This window comes from Cervus elaphus, chromosome 8 (genome assembly GCF_910594005.1).
Source record: "Cervus elaphus chromosome 8, mCerEla1.1, whole genome shotgun sequence".
NCBI lineage: Eukaryota > Metazoa > Chordata > Mammalia > Artiodactyla > Cervidae > Cervus > Cervus elaphus.
This window is the reverse complement of record NC_057822.1, coordinates 46088283-46103241: the sequence shown is the minus strand read 5'-3', so window position 1 is coordinate 46103241 and position 14959 is coordinate 46088283. Positions and strand designations below refer to the sequence as shown.

The 14959-nt window shown below is 38.6% G+C and overlaps 1 protein-coding gene across 4 annotated transcripts in view; it reads right to left on the bottom strand.

Annotated features, from left to right (window-relative positions):
- The window catches only part of SATB2 (SATB homeobox 2), a 212439-nt gene that overhangs the window by 68194 nt on the left and 129286 nt on the right, over window positions 1-14959 (bottom strand). For all 4 annotated transcript variants that reach the window (XM_043910475.1, XM_043910474.1, XM_043910473.1 and 1 more), the window contains one exon: window positions 6621-7093. In XM_043910475.1, coding sequence (XP_043766410.1) covers window positions 6621-7093 — 473 coding nt within the window. The remainder of the gene's footprint in view (window positions 1-6620; window positions 7094-14959) is intronic.

Genomic DNA, 14959 nt, shown 5'->3' with positions numbered 1-14959 from the left:
CATCATTGACAGAGCACTGGAGATAGGGCAGGACAGAGAAGCAAAGCTACTCTGAAACTCACATAAATCACACAATGCACCTTTGAGACTCAGTAAGGATGGCTTTATGTCAAGTCTGAAAGATCTCATAGGGCCTCATATCCAATGTCTGTTTCTGTCTCATTCCTTCTCTTTCTCTCCCCTCCCTCTAACCAATCCCTCCACATTCGACATCCATAAGTAAATCTGGCTAATATCCATACCAGCCCATTAAATTCAGGGGACTCAGTTAAAAATCACAACAGCTAGAATGTTTTCAAGAGAAAGTAGTATAGTAAAAAAAATCTATACAATTCTATACTATTGCCCTAATAACATCTTGCTCATGATTTATAAACAACATTGATAATATTTTTAAAACAAAGTGGTACCATAAAAACCTCTATACTATTTCCATAATAACATCTTGCCTTGGATTTCTGAAGGTAGTAGGTATAAAAGTGAAGGTATGTTTTATTCAAACTACTATCCTATGGCATAACCAAATGTCAATTAGACTAGCAATGACCTTGATCTGTTATCTGAGATAAAAAGCACATCCTGAGATAGATTCCTACACAAGTGATTTATTTAGGAGGTGCTTCCAAGGGAAACTTGTGAGGGACTGGAAGAAGCAGGACAGAGAACAGGAGAAAAGCAAGCAAAGCCCCAGCCTCAGCCCAGTCTGCAGAGACCTCTGGAGTGAAAGTCACAGGTCAGCGCTGTCCCTGCGACGGGAGGCAAGGAGCTGGGCTTTCATCCTCCTGCGCCTATCAGATACCTGTTTAGCGCTTCCAGCTCTCTGTCAGCGCGAGCAAAGGAAAATCCAGTCACCTGAGCAAACTCCTTTGACGGAAGAGCCAACCAGCAGACACATGAGTTAGAAGTAAAGCATGAGGCCGGAGGCTGGGAGGCGGTGCTGGAGGAGTGAAGGATGGAGGCCAGCCTCCTCTGGTGCATCACAGCACTTTGTGACCACAGGTAACAGAAACGCTTAGTAACGTGTCATAGGATTGCCAGAATATTAATGACCAGGTCAGAAAATACCACTTTTCTCCTACTATTCTCATAGGCTCCCATGTGTCATAAAAGTCTCCAGAAGTAAGGCTAATCTTTTCTTTCAGAAGACTAGCAAAGAAGAAAGTGATGTGCTCAGAGTATATTTTACATAAGGTCAAACGGCAAAAATAGGCTTCTACCATGCAGAAGCTTGGAGCTTCTCTGGCGGCTCAGTAGTAAAGAATCTGCCTGCAATGCAGGAGATGTGGGTTTGATTCCAGGATGGGAAAGACCCCCTGAAGGAGGAAATGACAACCCACTCCAGCATTATTGCCTGGGAAATCTCATGGACAGAGAAGCCTGGTGGGCCCCAGTCCAGGGGGTAGCCAAGAGTCAGACACAACTCAGCAGCTGGACAACAACAAATCGTGCTTATGGCACAGACACGACGTAACACACTGCCTCGCCCTGTATCTGGAATCATGTTAGTCTCATGCTCACGCTGAAGATTCAATATCCTGGTACTGCATGATCTCAAATGTGCCGTTTCCCTTGCCCAGAACATGTGACTTAATTTATGTTCTTAGTTTAGACAGTATTAACAAACTAACAAAGAAGTGCAAGAAATAATAATAAATAAGATCAGAATGGCAAAAGGCTGTTGATCTCTGACTCTGGCAGAAGTCAGGACCTTGTCAAGAAGTATGGGTAGGAGATCATTTTATCAAACCAACGTATTTTCTGTTTTTAAGAGACACGCTGATAAGAATTCAAATGTATTAAAAAGCAAGTTCTTGGTGTTTAATACCAGGAACCAAAAATACAGTTCCTTTCCCCTTTTGTTATTTTACATCAACAAATGAAATAGTAGCAATGGATCAGACATACAAAGTAATTAAGATTTTCCTTTAAGAACTGCTTTTTCAAATGCTATTTATTATGAATTTCAGTTTTTCATCTGGAAGTCTTAAACATGAAAAACTAGGCTTTTTTTTTTAACAATTCATTTGTGAACGTTGTGCATGTGATTTTTGTTCTACATGTACACATACACACATACAAAACAGAGAAATTAATTATTAAATTTATTCTTGGTCCAATCATCAAGAACAAATCCAAGAACACAAACTATAGTGTGACAAATCAAAATGCTTTTTACTGAATTTGATAATAAGTGAATAATAGATATCATGGACTATTTATGAAAAATAGTAAACTGACAATATGCTCCAGGGATCAGACCCACATCTCCTGCATCTCCTGCACTGCAAGTGGATTTTTCACCCACTGAGCCATTGAAGAAGCCCAAGCACATGCTACACACCAGTAAAACAACGGAGTACAAGACTAGAACTCGTCTTAGGTGTCCATCAAAATAAATGGTTCTGATTCTGTTTGCTTTGAGGGAAAAAAAAGTTGAGATTCGTTACTGTCCACAGATTAACAACTCGTTTATGTTATTATCTACAAAGTTAATCTTTTTTTATTAACAAGTTATTTTATCACTAACATATTTCTGATTCCACTCAAGACAGCCTATCATGTGGAAAATCCATGGTTGGTTTCATGGGGCACAGTAGACCGTTATCGTCCATTCAACAATGTTGCTGGTAAAACCCAGCTGTCCAACCTCTGCTGTAGTGACTACAGCATATTCAGCAGAAACAATCTGCCTGTTGACCTCCAGCTTAAGTTCAAACTATGTCATTCTGTCAATACCATCTACCTTGATTAGGCTGGGCTTTATACACAACAGGTTATGATCCCAGAGGGATGAAAAGCTTTCCCAAATTAAAAGCAGAAATTTAAAATGAAATACTCATACATTCCTATGCAGTTTCCACTTGATATCCTCAAGGCTGGCCCATGAACTCAAGCTCAGGTTGATTGAAAGTGAATGTTTCTTTCTGGGTGTAGCCATCTTACAAATTTAATGGCAGGAGCAAAATAATAAAATATGTTCTGTGCTTCAATTAGACCTTTTATAACTTGGCACTTGAAAGATGGCACTGCCAAAGAAAAATCATTAATTCCAAAAAACAGACAAAAAGGATTGTGCAGAAGAAGACAGGCCTCCAAGGGCCCAGGGCTTTGGCAGAGCATCTCTTCATAGCAACACGGCCTGCCTTGGTCTAGCCTCATGGGGAGTCTTCTCTCATGCTTCATGCTATTTAGATAAACTGTATACTGCATACGTTGATTCCAAAATCCAAAGCAATACAACCATGCTCTCAACCTTATCCTTATCCAAAGGAGCTAGATAAATAACCAGCAATAAAATGTTGACTAGCCTTGAAATGCCTATTCATGCACATGAGTGATAGATGAAGGAGCACACACACACAGAGACAGAACTGCAAAATACAGGCTTAAAGACACATCCTTTTATATAAAACACTTTGTGTTTTATAATAGTATGGAACAGACTTGCTCGAGAAGAGAAGCACTCTTATGGGCTCAATCCAGATAGCTGAGGACACACACATGCTACCCTAGCACTTTAAGCCACAAAAGAATAGTGGTTTAGTGATGTCTGGAACACGTGTAGCCCTCTGTGAACCTCTGAACTCATTTTCAAATGATGCTACAGGCTCTGTCAGTAACAGAATGCAACCATCAGCTAGGAGTCAGGGGACCAAGAGGTTTCACCCCTCTTGGTCCCCTGCCATACCTAATCTGTCAGCACCAAATCTCAAGCAAGCCCACTGCCTTTCTTCCCTGCTCCTACTCCCGCAGTTTCACCGTGGCTGAAGACTGTTACCAAACCACAGTGGTTGGTTCCATCAGTCCTTCATGCTGTTTGACTTCAGCTGAGGCCCAAGCTAATTCTTCTGTCTCAAATTGACTCCCTCTCACTTTCAGAACTGTCAACCCATTTCTGGTCTCCCTTTCAACACCAAATTTTGGAAAGAGTAATTTGCAGCCACTGCTTCTGTATCCTTGACAGTTAATCACTCCTTAACTCCTAAATTCTGGCTCCTGCCCTCACCACTCTAATGAAATTATACTCTAAAGCTTGCCAAGGATTTCTCCCAACCAAACACCAAATCTCATGGCATGGTTTCAAACTTCCCCTCCCTAGACTTCTTAGTTTTCCCCACATGGAAGAGTCTCCTCTGGAGACTCTCAGCCCAAATCCTCTATACTTTATCAGCATCTCCCTTTTCTTCTACCTTCACCTGCCCCCACCTCTCCTGGCATTTCGTGGTCTCTTCTCCTTGGCATTAGTAGCGCTGGGGGCTTCTCCCCTCCCTCTGCTGTCTTTTTAAATTCCAGGTTTTGTGAATAAATTTCTCATCTCTTTCTGTAACCCTAACAACTATTCTTAGCACTAAACTCTTATTTTCAAGGACTGCTGCACATCTTCACTTAAGGAGTCTACGAACACTTCAGAGTCAAATAGCCCAAAGTCAAACAGCCCACAGTAATCACTTTAACTTTACTCCAACCCTCTCTTTCAATACCCTCCTTGATTCTCTAAATAATTACGCTTCATTGGTAGTCAGCTCAAACCCTAGTGTTACCTCTACTCCAGGTAGTTGCAATTTCTGTCAGCTTCACTCTCACGCTTGTTGACAACACCCTCCACTCCACTGGCGCCAGTCTTGTTCAAAACTTCTCTGCATTTCAGCCGTACATGCAAGGCAGCCTCCTAAGTAAAATCCCTACCCTCTCGATATCATTGAAGGGAAAAAAGTATTCCTAAGATCCATTCTGATCATTCGATGAAAGAATATCCCTACATACAACCGTCAATGGTTTCCACTGCTTATTAAACACAGTTCAAAGTTCTTAGCATGAACCTAAGATCTTTTCGGATCTGTTCTTCTACCTGTAAGTTATATCTAGCTTTGCTATCAGCTATCAGCTGGTCCTGACTTTTTCTGACTCAACCTTTTTCGTGTGTGTGTGTGTGTGTGTGTGTGTGTGTGTGTGTGTGTGTGTGTGTGTGTTTTAACCTAAAATACCCATCTTCTCCATGTTTGCCCATTAAATTTTATTCATCCTTCAAGGTCTAACTATCCAGAAACCTTCATACTCAAGTCAGCTGTTCACATATGTGCTCGCTCACAATATTTTTCATCTTTGCATCTGCAGAGAGCTTGGTTTCCTGCCTTGCATTTAGTAGGGTGGCTAACTTAAACCCACTGTCCTCTTAAAGACTCACTTGCTTACTCACTTACTTACTCTACTCTAAGTATGCCTAACCCCAACTCCTCACAAACACCCACTGCAGTCACTGTTCACATTATCTTACATTATTCTCCTGACTTCACATTTTATTTTAGTTATCTGAGTACATTTTACTTTTCACTACCAGACTGTCAGCTCCTGAAGATCAGGCACTTTTACTTTTTGGGCACTCATACAAGTGGTCCTGTGTGTCTGTGGATGCAAAATCCACAGATAGGGCGGACCAACTGTGCTGCACCATTTTATATAAAGGACTTGAGCATCTGTAGGTTTTGGTATTTGCGAGGGCCCTGGAACCAAAGTCCTACAGACACCAAAGGGACAATGGCATAAGAGCTAGATTAGCAGTTCTCAAAATGTGACCTCAGACCAGCAGCAGGACCAGCCGGGATCTTGTTAGACATGCAACTTTCTGGGTCCCACCCTAGACCTGTGAATCAGAAACTCTAGGAAGTGGTCTAACAACCTATGTTTTAACAGTCTTCCATGCGAATCTAATGCACACTCACATTTAGTACTGGTAGGAAAGAACTTCTTGATTATAAGCAGCCTTCAATAAAGTAAGACATAGCTAAACTGTTCACTGTCTATCATTTAATATTATATTGGCATATAATTCTCTCAAAACACTAAAAATATGAGTCAACTATCCATTATTACTTTGTGCTAAGTCGTTTCAGTCATGTCCAACTCTGTGTAACCCTATGGACTGTAGACCTCCAGGCTCCTCCGTCCATGGGGATTCTCTGGGCAAGAATACTGGGGTGGGCTGCCAGGCCCTCCTCCAGGGGGATCTTCCCGACCCAGAAATCGACCTTCTCTCTTACGTCTCCCACACTGGCAGTTGGGTTCTTTACCACTAGCACCACCTGGGAGGCCCTTTATCAATACTACTTTACTACTTAATCAATATCTTAAATCTAACTTATACATTTTGAAGGGTTTATTAAAAATTATAAAAATGATAACATAATAATATTTTTTGTAAAGTTCAAAGATAAGGTTAAGTTTTAGAACTAGTTTTTTAAAAAATAAAAACAAAGAATGATAATCACAAAATTCAAGATCAGGGTTACATCTGGGGAAAGTAAATGGAAAAGAGGGGAGAAGGAGAAGTACATAAAGAGACCCATGTCACTAGTAACATTTCAGGTGCTGAGTTGGGTAGTGAATTCACAGATATTCATTACATTGCTGAAATTAATTAATTATGGCCAAGCATAGATCAATGGTGATAGTATTTCATGAACTAAAGGTTATTAATTAATCTGATTCTGTGTGCTCTGAGATCCACAGAAAAACTTTAAAGAGATAAAAAATATTTGTCACAACGTGTCCATAGTATTAACATGGTGCATGATGTATCATGAACATGATGTAAACTTTATGATGTTTAATGCTAATGGTACCTGTGTGCGATTGAATGCCACTCTTGCAAAGACAGCTTGGGACACACTGGCTCTCTTCAACTCATCTCTGACTTGCTGGTAGATATCTGGAGATACTTCCACAGAGGAGTTGGTTGGCTCCGGCTTAACTGCTCTGGGAATGGGCGGGTGGTTCAAGAACTGCTGGTTGATGGCTTGGGGATGCTGGTGAGCCAGAAGCCGGCTGACGGCGATCTGCTGGTTGATCAGATGGGCCATGGCAATCTGCTGCCTGACGAGCTGTGGGCTGAGTTGGGGAGAAAGGAGACCAGGGCTCATGATGGGCTGCAGCGCGGGCACTTGGTTTCGGATGGGAGTGCTGTGGTGGATTTGGCTATGAGGAGACTGTTCGTTGGTCTTCCCCAGGGAGGCCAGCTGGTTCATATTTGGTAAATGCATTGGACGCTGGCCCAGAACACAATAGTCTGAAAGGTTTTCTCGTTCCACTCTTTCCACTGTTAAGAGATAAAAAGGATAATTTGTCATTATCATCATTAGTATAATTTGTTGCTGATACATGTAGTTTTAAATTATATTTTTGGTATAGTAATGAAAAAGATTTTTTTCATATAAAGCTGGAAGACCCAGAGTAAAAGTGAGTCATCTTTTCCTGAAAAAAAGGTTACAATAATAAATTTTTCCATAGGTTATGATATGGAAGTAAAAATATTTGCCTTTTTTTAATTTCTAAAGGTAGGCATTTTATTAAATAGCCAAGACAGAAACAACTAGCCATTACAAATTCTAAATCTTCTCATGTTTCCAAGCTCTTATCACCTCCTTCATTATTCACTGTGGTAAAAAAAAAAAAAAAAGCTGTTTTTCTTTTTTTTTTTAAAGCTGTTTTTCATCTTCTGTAGTTTGTGGTTAACGGTGTCATTCATGGGTATCAGGAAATGACAAGGACAACATCTTCTGCCAAATTAACTGCTATCTCCTAATAAAAATCTCACATAAATACTATTATACAACTATGGAGACATTTATATAATTTGCCTGTCTCATAGTATATCCTTTCAACTCCTCACTTGCTATCTTTTCTATAGGAATGTATCTTTAAGACATGGATATTTTAATGATTGTGATATGCACTAGAATAAGAAAAAGTCTCACAAAATTAATAATATCACCTTGATTTGCCATTTGTTTGCTAGGACCACTGCATTCTCTTGGCAAAACTCTGTTAGCCTTTAACCTGCTTTCAAGATTGCTGGGAGAAATATCAATAACCTCAGATATGCAGATGACACCACCCTTATGGCAGAAAATGAAGAAACTAAAGAGCCTCTTGATGAAAGTGAAAGAGGAGAGTGAAAAAGTTGGCTTAAAACTCAACATTCAGAAAACTAAGATCATGGCATCCAATCCTATCACTTCATGGCAAATAGATGGGGAAACAATGAGAACAGTGAGAGACTTTATTTTCTTGGGCTCCAAAATCACTGCAGATGATGACTAAAGCCATGAAATTAAAAAACGCTTGCTCCTTGGAAGAAAACCTATGACCAACCTAGATGGCATGTTAAAAAGCAGAGACACTACTTTGCCAACAAAGGTCTGTCTAGTCAAAGCTATGGTTTTTCCAATAGTCATGTATGCATGTGAGAGTTGGACTATAAAGAAATCTGAGCGCCAAAGAATTCATGCTTTTGAACTGTGGTGTTAGAGAAGACCCTTAAGAGTCCAGTCAGTCAGTTCTAAAGGAAATCAGTCCTGAATATTCATTGGAAGGACTGACGTTGAAGCTGAAACTCCAATACTTTGGCCACCTGATACAAAGAACTAACTCATTGGACTTTACCCTGATGCTGGGAAAGATTGAAGGCAGGAGGAGAAGGGGATGAGATGGAAGAAGGGGAAGGAGAAGGAGAAGGAGGACAAAGGATGAGATGGTTGGATGGCATCATCGACTCAATGGACATGAATTTGAGTAAGCTCTGGGAGTTGGTGATGGACAGGGAAGTATGACTAAGTGACTGAACTGAAGTGAACTGATTTACGATTAAATAAAATTCTCCCTTTCTCCAGGTTATTTTTCCTATATGTTTTATTGTACTTTAGTAAAGATTTAAGGAATAACTTTGAAAGGGAGAAAAAGGAAAGTATCATGTGTGTTCAAACGTGAGGCAGTCCTTTCTTCCCTCAAGAATATTTCTCAAGAAAGACTCACAGCAAAAAAAAAAAAAAGTCACATCATACCAAATCAAATCCTTATCTAAATCTCTGTATTACATTATTATGTAAAGCTAAGGTTTGTTTGGGGAAAACACATTAGGCTGAAACAACCTCTATCTTTGCCAGCTTCAATGCTTGTGGATATAATCTAACAAAAACTGTGTTATGCTGTTGTTTTTATTTTGACACTCTGCTTGAGGCATTCTATTAATATTTCCCCAGGCCTGAACGCAGGCCCTGGCAGTGAAAGCATGTAATACCAACCACTGGGCTTCCAAGGAATTTCCCCAGAATCTGATAAAGCAAAAATTCCACATGGATTTAGTAATTTTTTCTTACAATTGGAAATGCTGTATATGATTATGGAAAAGTCTATTGGTATTACTTTAAAGAAAACTACTTTGAGTGATTACATGCTAGAGAGCAGAAAAGTATTCACCTGTAAGACAAATTTTTAAAATAATCACACCTTTCAATATGCAAACAGTGCTTGTAAATTCGCACATAGCTTACAGTGATAGAATCATAATTGATCAAAAAAGTACTGAGTCTCACAAACTAAGATAATGAACTTATAGTTGCCAGGGGAAAGGGACACTTAGGAAATCTGGAATGATCATGTATACACTGCTATATTTAAAATGTATAACCAGCAAGGACCTATTGCTCAATGTTATGTGATAGCCTGGATGGGAGAGGAGCTTGGGGGGAAATGGATACATGTATATGTATGGCTGAGTTCCTTCACTGTTGACCTGAAACTATCACAACATTACTAACTGGCTATACCCTAATACAAAATAAATTTCCAAAGAAAAAGTACTGAGTCTCAAAATATTTAGGCAAAAGTGATGTGTGCTGGAAAACTGGGTGAGATGACTCAAAACAGAGAATTTAGAGAGAACAAAGTCACTAGAATCAAGTCATAGGTAAAGTATTTGAAAAAAACCAATCAAGAAAGTAATGTTTCTAAATTAATATTTTATATAACATGTGATTTTTAAATACATACAAGGAAGCAAATTAATACATTAACAATGTAAATATATACCTGGTCATTTTATTACATGTCTAAAGGCTTTTATATTTAAAACTTCTAACTGGTAAAGCACATAGACATCCATATCTTGGGAGCACCTTATATTCAGACATATACAATATTTTTTCATGATTTTTTAAAAAACTGAATGATTGCTTAACTTTCCTATGAACTCCTAAATAAGTCAAAAGTTTACTTCAAGCTTCTTTAAGACTTCAATTCATAACTTAATCCTTTCGAAGTAATTCATATATTTTGTATTCACCTTTCCTTCATAAAGTTCAAGGTAAACAAATTATTTTAATCTTATCCTCTAAAGGCAAATATTTTTCAGGTATTGTAATAAGACGCACTTAAAATCAAACCAAGCAAATAGTTAAGAGCCTTTGAGCAAGGTAATCTAACACAGTTTTCACAGGACAGAAGTTGCTATTGTAAGCTCCTCACTGAAAGAAGTGAAGAAGGTATGGAAGAAGGTATTCCATGCAAAGGGAAATAAAAAGAAAGCTAAAGTAGCAATGCTCATATCAGACAAATAGACTTTAAAATAAAGACTGTTATAAGAGACAAAGAAGGACACTATATAATGATCAAGAGATCAATCCTAAAAGAATACATAACAGCTGTAAATATACATACAACAAACGTAGTAGCACCTCAATATATAAGGCGGATACTAACAGCCATAAAAGGAGAAATTAACACAATAATCGTGGGTGACTTTAACACTCCACTTCTGTCAATGGACAGATCATCCAAACAAAAAATCAATAAGGAAACAAAGGCCTTAATTGCTATATTAGACCAGATGGGCTTAATTGATTTTTATAGAGCATTCTGTTGAAAAACAACAGAATACACATTTCTCCCAAGTGCACATGGGACGCTCTGCAGGATCAACCATGTGCTGGGCCACAAAGCAAGCCGTGGTAAATTCAAGCAAATTAAAACTGTATCAGGCATCTTTTCTGACCATGTGCTATGAGATTAGAAATAAACTACAAGAAAAAAACTATTTTGAGAAAACCACAAATATGTGGAGGCTAAATCATACATTACTAAACAACTAATGAATCACTGAAGAAATCAAGGAGGAAATAAAGTATCTAGAAACAAATGAAAACAGAAGCACAATGATCCAAAACCTATGGAATGCAGCAAAAGCAGTTCTAAGAGGAAAGCATGGCAATACAATCTCACCTCAGGAAACAAGAAAAATCTCAAACAACAACTGAACCTTACACCTAAAGCAACTAGAGAAAGATAAACAAACAAACAAACAAAAAACCCCTGAAGTTAGCAGAAAGAAAAAAAAGCATAAAGATCAGAGCAGAAATAAATGAGAGACAAAGACGACAGTAGCAAAGACCAATGAAACTAAAAGTCGGTCCTTTGAAAAGATAAACAAAATTGATAAACCTTTAGCCAGACTCACCAAGAAAAAAAAAAAGAGGAGGACTCAAATGAATAAAACTAGACATGAAGAAAGAGACTTTACAACTGACACACAGAAACACAAGCGATCATAAGAGAACTCCACAAGCAGCTGTGTGCCAATAAAACAGACAACCTGAAAGAAATGGACAAATCCTTAGAAAGTCACAATCTCCCAAGACTGAATCAGGAAGGAATAGAAAACATTAACAGACCAACCACAAGCACTGAAATGCCCAACAAACAGAAGGCCTGGATGGATTCACAGGTGAATTCTATCACACATTGAGAGAAGAGCTAATACCCATCCTTCTGAAAAGGTTCCATAAATTGAAGAGGAAGGAAAACTCCCAAACTCATTTTACAAGGCCACCATCACCCTTATACCAAAATCAGACAAAGGTACTACAAAAAAAAAAAAAAAGATTATAGGTCAAATATCAATGATGAATACAGATGCAAAAATCCTCAACAAAATACTAGCAATCTGAATCCAATCAAGTGGGATATATCCCTACGATGCAAGGATTTTTCAATACCCACAAATTAATCAATGTGATACACCACATCAATAAATGAAGAACAAAGTTTCCAGAGTAAAATTATACTTCTCAGGCAGAAATACTTGCCCTCAGACATTCAATTCACTTTTGTTTGCTTGCTTTTTAATTCAGCCAAAATAAAGGCAAATTCAAGTAGCAAACTATGTTTTCGGGTACTTAAGAAGTAGATATTTTATTCATTTCTTTTTCTACAAAAAAAGAAAAAGAAATATCCTCTTAATGCAAACATTCTTTGATCAAAAGCTAATTTTCCAAAATGTCACTATTTTCATTTTTCAGTACTTAATTACATTTGAGTTACTTTCTTGAGCTCTGGGAAATCTCTATGAACTTGGTGCAACAAGAATCAGAATAGTATCAGTCCATCTTTCTTTAAGATTCAGTCAGTTCAGTTCAGTCACTCAGTGGTGTCCGACTCTTTGCGACCCCAAGGACTGCAGCACACCAGGCTTCCCTGATCATCACCAACTCCCGGGGCTTACTCAAATTCATGTCCATCAAGTCGGTGATGCCATCCAACCATCTCATCTTCTGTCGTCCCCTTTTCCTCCTGCCTTCAATCTTTCCCAGCATCAGGGTCTTTTCTAATGAGTCAGTTCTTCGCATCCTTTAAGATTATACATACTAATTCCCCTTTTCTAATGAGTTCCCAGATCCTTATAATTTCATATAGTTTAGAACAGTGACTGAGGAAGTATCTTTAGAGACATGTGGCCACATCATGAAGTACTAACTCATTAGTAAAGCACAATGAAGGCATTGCAAATTCAAATGCCTACACAGCCAGGTAGAGCGCAACAGCCAGAGAAGCCAGCCACAGAGATACTAGGAGAGAAGGTCTTCCAGTCCAAAGAGAGTAGTCACCACCTTGCCTCAGCCAGTTGTCTTTCTCATATTGTCATTTCTCTAGATGTTGTTTCCAAAAATATTTTTTTTTAATCTGGATTTTTGCAGGATAGCTCCTAAATTTAGGTACTGGCAAATAACTCCATTTTCAAAATACAAGAAAAGCCAAACAAAACATTTCTGAAAACTAGGTCCTGCCCATACACAGGTTACCAGTGTTAAAATTTTACTTATGAGAATAAAGATACCCCCTATGTTGTTAGAGATGTTAAGGCAGACCTTATCCAAGAGCATCACAACAGGTATAGGGACCACTGCAATGGGATATTACAGTCAGGGAAAGAGACTGGGCCCAACTCCAAAAACTGCATGAGAAAGTGGGAATTTACAGCCAAGGAACAGACTGGGGGTCAGAGGTGGAAAATAACCAAAAGGAAACACCATGAGTAAGAGGGATTCTGGCTAAACTGACCTAACAGGATTCTTTGCTGAAGACAGGCCAGGGTGATCAGACATCACCTAGGGGATGTTACAGGATGAGGAACCCGATAAGAATGAGATATCGAGGCTGATCAGATATCAAGCAGGTTCTGACTGACTTAGCAGGGTTCTCGTAAAACTGGACTTTACAAGGAAGTGCACAGATGAGCCTAGGAAAAGGTTCAAGAGCTTGTCTTAAGTTCGGTCAAAGAATGAGGCTTCATCAACATTCCCCGGGCCTTGACAGCTCTATCAATAAAAGGCAAATTCTTTACTTCAAATAATAAAGAAAAAAAAAATCATCATCCCAACTTTCAAAATGCCTGAAAATCAAATATCAAGCAGAGATTTTGTCAAATCTGAAAAACATTTTCTTCTGCTGCCACTCTTATACAAATAATATCAGAATAATATTTTAGCCTCTTATGTCACAGTAGGTGAAATACAAATACTTGGGGAAAAAAAAAAAAAGTCAGAGGAGCATCACAATGTACCAGACTCAACCTGAAAAGGGAGCTTGAACATTCATTACTTCTTTTCTCTCTTTTTTCTGACCTTCCTTCCTTCTTTCCTTCCTTTCCTTCCTCTCTCCCTCCTTCCCTCTCTTCTTCCCCTTTTCTTTCTTTTTAAATTATTTGAAAATAATCATAGTGACTAAAATGTAGACCTAATAGCAGTGCCTGATTTTGCATTTTGCTTTTTCACTCTGATAGAAAATATCAGGTTAAGCCTGTCTTAAATTAAACCAAGACCAAAGGAAGCCCTGGTTCTAAGGGCTCATCTTATCTCTACAATACTTAGCCATGGATCAGAAATCCTAAAAAACATGAAGAATAAAATGGAGTGCTGCGTCTCATGACAAAGGCAATGCTCACATTCACAACAGAACACATCCTCAATAAAGCCAAAATGCTTACTTATTAAAGAGACATTAAAAATACAACTGCTTCCAGAGTTTTACATCAGAGCTGCAATTTAATTCACAATGGATTTTGATTCTACCACTGCCAAAGTCCCTAAACATAATTTGTGGAATGGGAAGTGCCTGGGAAGGAATGATGTCCCCAGCTTCAAGTACAAGTCCCCAGCACGTGGCAAGCGGGGCTGAAACGCGTCTATGTTTAGTAGCAGAGCAGCTTTCTGTAGCTATTTTAACCTCTGGAGAAGGGTCCCAGTCCTGGGGCCTTGCAAGTGGGTAGTTCAGATCTGGAGTCTGCTCAAGTTTCTGAGAAACTCACAATTCCTGGGGGATCTTGATAATTCCTTTGAACTTTCTGGGACTGAGTGAAAATGACAAAGACTGGGAACAACTATCTAACCATCCTTTGAGCTTCTGGGGTTGTATACAACTCCAAGTAGACGTTCTAACCAAGAGCACCCTATTAATATTAGCTATTCAATGCCTAAGACTGCTGGCTATGACAGGTTGTTCACAGTCAAGAAACTTGCACTCCTCCCCAGGGATTTATCTGTATTACAATGAAAAGGTATTTGGTTCAAAAAAAATCTCATTTTATTTCATGTAGTTTCACAGTACATCCAGGAAGTCAAGTATTTAAGAATCACAAATCCCTGACATATACATATGTATTTTAAAATGTTGCAGAAACATTTTCAATGCTCAAAAAATATGTCTATATGTAAATCTGTCATATTCCTATCTGGCACTTAATTTTTATTATAATTTCTTTATTGCAGTTTTGGGTAAATATGTTTTCAGCTATTGGGAAAGATGTACGGCATAAAAGTTAACAGCAGAGATTTCTAAGCCAGACTGCCAGGGT